At 61.0% G+C, this 4002-nt stretch overlaps 1 protein-coding gene across 1 annotated transcript; it reads right to left on the reverse strand.

Annotated features, from left to right (window-relative positions):
• Positions 1-114: 114 nt before the first annotated feature.
• CRYGN (crystallin gamma N) lies at positions 115-3847 on the reverse strand. Its single transcript, XM_023521779.1, has 3 exons — positions 3827-3847; positions 2002-2250; positions 115-323 (listed from the first exon to the last, which is right to left on the reverse strand). Exons 1-3 carry the CDS (start codon positions 3845-3847, stop codon positions 174-176), a joined length of 420 nt encoding a protein of 139 aa, XP_023377547.1. The 3' UTR covers positions 115-173.
• Positions 3848-4002: the final 155 nt, after the last annotated feature.

Genomic DNA, 4002 nt, shown 5'->3' on the forward strand with positions numbered 1-4002 from the left:
GTGGGCTTTCTGGGCCATGGAGGGAACCAGCACGCTGTCTGACTGGGGCAGGGGAGGCAGCTGAGGGAGGGACGGGCCCCGGGGCAGGGGACAGGCTGCCCTCCTGCTGAGGTCTGACCCACCCCACAGCAGGGCCCTGCCGGGCCTCTGGTCAGCAGCCGCATGGCCTCTACTCACGCTCCGTCCCCGTACACCTTGATGGCGTTGACACAGCTCTTGGCCCAGCCCCGACTCTGGAGGAGCGGGCAGTCCTCCTGGAACTCCAGGCACTGGCCCGTGAAGTTGCAGCCCTCGAAGATTTCCAGGCGGAAATGCTCCCCGTGCTGTGGGCCCCACGGGGTGGGGGGGAGAAGGAAGGCCAGCAGTGCTGAGTCTCCCCACCAGGAACAGAAGCCCGTGTGGGCGGGAGCTCTGGGCACCCCAGAGTCCTGGGCTGGGGGCCGTGGGTGCCCCCAACCCCGACCCCTGCACCCGAATCCAGTGCTTCTGCTTCTTCTTGTACTCGAGCTTTGGCTGGTTGAAAGGGGTCTGTCGCTTTAAAAAGCTGCAGAGCCCCTGAACCAGCCCCGTCTCCTCTTTCTTCAACCAGAATCTGAGGTGCAGAGGGAGCCAGAATGCCCAGGGGACAGTGTCCGTGCTCCCACCGAGGCTGGGGGCACTGGGCCCCCTCCCGCTGCTCGGGCTGGGGACTCCTGCCCCAGCCACACCGACACATTCCTTTGCCCCTCACCCCCACCCCAGGCCGCAGGCCACGGGCAAGCCTTTAAATGATAATATTTTACAAACTGTAATAGAACCTTTTATCCAAACATGAAGCCAGAAGTCTAAAACAAATACAGAGATTTCGTTTGCTAAAAGGCTGGCTCCCTGGGATGGGGACATAGATCTCCCTAGAAGATTCCCTTCTTCCAAAAGACAGAGGTGGGCCAGCTCCCAACTGCGTCACCGCTGGCCCCAAGGACAGCTCTTAGGCGAACAGTATTCACAAGACATCTAGGATGTTCCTCTATTTATATAAATAGCAGTATGCAAGACCTGGGCCGGCCATGTTAATTCTTTTTTTCCAAATGTCTGTGGCCTGGAGGAAATACTGAGAAAGCCCGCTGACAACGTGAGGTGCCAAAGGCCAGCCGGTTTTGCAACCCGTGCGGAAAAGAGAGGGGCCCCACATAGGAGGCCCCTTCCTTGGGGGTCCTCAGATGTTCACCAGCACCCCTGGCCCTGCGTGCAGGAGAAGGTCCCCTTGCAGACACATGACTGACATTCTCTGATGAGAGCGCTGACCCCTGATCTCAGGAATCAGCCATTCCCCCTCCCAGCCGCCAGGAACTCAGAGCAGGTCGGTTAGGACTTGTGACTTGGGAGAATTCTAGGGAATGGGAAAACCCAGCCCCTAATCCTACTGTGGGGACAACTGGATATACACAGCCCTTTGCCGTGGGGAGTGACGCCCCTCGTTTGCTCTCCCGCACACACTGGGCCACATCGTGCGATGGCAGCCACCTGCTGGCTCCTGTCCCCAGATTCCCACCGACTGGCCAGTGATGGAGTGTCCCCGTCAGCTTTTCCACAGTTGAACATCGAAGGGTCTTGAAAAATGGTAAAATATGACCTGCCTGGGTGGACACACCAGGCCCAAACCGACCTTACTCGATAGCTAAGTGCTCCCCCATCTGGTCGCAAAATCAAACTTCTAGTATTTCCGACAGCATTTTAGGTGGAAAATTCAGCAAGATTTTGAGATCGGAAACTTAAAGAGCTTTTCCTGCAGCAAAGAGAGGCCCCGAAGGGCCCGGGTCTCGCCGAGAGGGTCTGTCCCCTCGCCGGCCACACACACGGGAGCGGCCGGGTCTGCACGAGGCCCTGCTCTGTCTTAAAGACCCCGTGGCCCTGTCAGATCTTAACGCCGGGAGGGCCGTGCTCCCTGATACTTGTCCCACGACCCCCCAGCCCCCGCCGCTCGGGCAAGAGGCTCCCCCCAAGGGAGAGAGGCCCACTCACCATCCCCACGGGCCGACAGGAGCCCATGTGGTCGTTGTGCCCGTTCCAGCGGAAGAAGTCTGGGTAGTCGCCGTGCTCCAGGACGAACTGCTGGCCGCGGAAGTCGGGGTGGCCGAAGCAGACCCAGGAGCCGCTCTCCACGCGGATGGAGTTCACCCGGTTCATGAAGCCTCGGTCCTGAAAGTTCTCGCAGTCTCCGAAGACCTCCAGCTTCCGCCCGGTGAAGTGCTTGCCCTCATACAGTGTGATCTGGGAAGGCCGAGACGGGGGGGTGCGGGGTCACGGGCTTCTCTCCACTCCGTTCCAGGGGCAGACGCCTGGGGCCCCGACACCCTCGACCGAGCCCCGACTCCCCGGGTCACTGAAGCCCAGACCGGCTGCACACAGTAGGTGCTCAAGTCCGTCTGCTGACGACGGGGTGACCCGGCGCCCGGCCCTCCCCGCCCTGGGAGCTCGCTGGAGCAGACAGATTCCAGAAGAGACGTGGGCACAGGGGTCCCCCTTGTCCAGGGGCTCATCTGAAAACAGGCTCCTTCCAAACTCCCACTGCAGATTTGAAACTCGGTTTTGGTCTGTTGTTAAAACGTAACATCAAGGAAATGTTTTGAGAACACGTTTCTCCGCAGCCACCACCGTGACCCCGCACACAGTGGTTGGAGGGCTGGGTGCTGAGATCGGCCCCTCATCCAGAGGCTGAACCCCACGGCGCCCGGGCAGGGCCTGGCCTGTCGCAGGATTAATGGCTCAAAAGGGCTTTTTCAGTGCAACCTGGCCCTTTGCTTACTAGGCCACTCCTTTGGGTGACCGGTCAGAGCTGGAGTTTCACCAACCGGGCGGTCAGTTTGGACACAGTGTCCTATGGCCAGGTGGCACCGACAGGTTCTCCTTGTTCCCAAACTAAACAGCATGAAGCACATCAACCCCCCACCTCTTCCTGCCGAGGAGACTAAAGTTCCGGCCACTCAATGACTCCTTGGGTGTCAAGCATCCTGCTGACAGGAGGGCACCTGGGCCCCAGGAATTGTCCTAGGCGTCTGTGCTGTCACCGACGATGGCACAGCCCCCCGGAGTTAGGCGTGGCTGTGTGCTTTCGCCAGAGGGACGCGTGTGTGTGCGGTTGTGGAAGCTGTGAGCCAGGGCACCATTTCCCAGCTCCCCCTTCCCTCTACCGATATCAACGTGTCCCCTGGGGGTGCAGGGGAGGGGGTGCGGACCAGGACTTGGGCCCTTGGGGTTGTTTGTTACTGAAGCGTAACCTAGCCCATGCAGACTGATACAGTAACCTTGAACGTAGCCCCTGGAGACTAAAGTCTGTATCAGATTAACTAGGACCGGAGCTAGAGGAGGAGCGATCCAAATTCACCACCTTCCCACACAAGTCAGGTCTGGTCAAGGGCCCTAAGATGTCCAGGGGGCACAGACTGGTCACCCGCAAGATTCGAAGTTCCCTCGAATCTCAACATTTTGCAGAGAACCAGCCTCCAGTGCCTTGAGGAAGGAGCGGCCTCCCCTAGACCCACCTCAGGCAGGGGAGCAGGGCCCAGGGCTGCAGGGCAAGCCCAGGCCCCTCAGACCTGGCCACCTCCCTGCTCCTGAGGGAGGGCGCGGGGTGGGGCCCCAGAGCCAGAGAAGTGGGGGGAAGGGACCTTCCCACCTCCCACGGCTGAGAGGCCGTCCTCTAGGGTCGGGCCCCCATTTCGTTAAGAAATTTAGCCAACTTTGCTCCCGTTCGTCAGATGCAAAGGGCGCATCAAGCCATAGTGCCCGGCCCGCCAGTCCGGGGCCACGACCCCCCGGCCCGGCGTTGCCTGCAGGTCGCACTCACCTTCCCCGAGCGCTGCGCCATGGTGGCCGCCCGACCCGCGCGCCGGCCCCCAGATATAGCGGGCGGCGCGCTGCTGGGTCAGCGCCCCCCGACAAAAGATTTGCTTGGCCGGCGCGTTAGCGCGGTCGGGCGTGTAAGCCCGCGAGGGGCCGCCCAGCCGCGGAGACCGAGCCCAC

Source organism: Pteropus vampyrus, unplaced genomic scaffold, assembly GCF_000151845.1.
Source record: "Pteropus vampyrus isolate Shadow unplaced genomic scaffold, Pvam_2.0 Scaffold316, whole genome shotgun sequence".
NCBI lineage: Eukaryota > Metazoa > Chordata > Mammalia > Chiroptera > Pteropodidae > Pteropus > Pteropus vampyrus.

Bases quoted from the DNA above. Each gene is read 5' to 3' on its own strand.
- CRYGN (XM_023521779.1), bottom strand. From the start codon at position 3,847: ATGGCGCAGCGCTCGGGGAAG. The intron at 2,251-3,826 runs GTGAGTGCGACC...CGGCCTTCCCAG, and splicing joins TGGCGCAGCGCTCGGGGAAG to ATCACACTGTATGAGGGCAA. The intron at 324-2,001 runs GTGAGTGGGCCT...TGGGGCCCACAG, and splicing joins CCTGTCGGCCCGTGGGGATG to CACGGGGAGCATTTCCGCCT.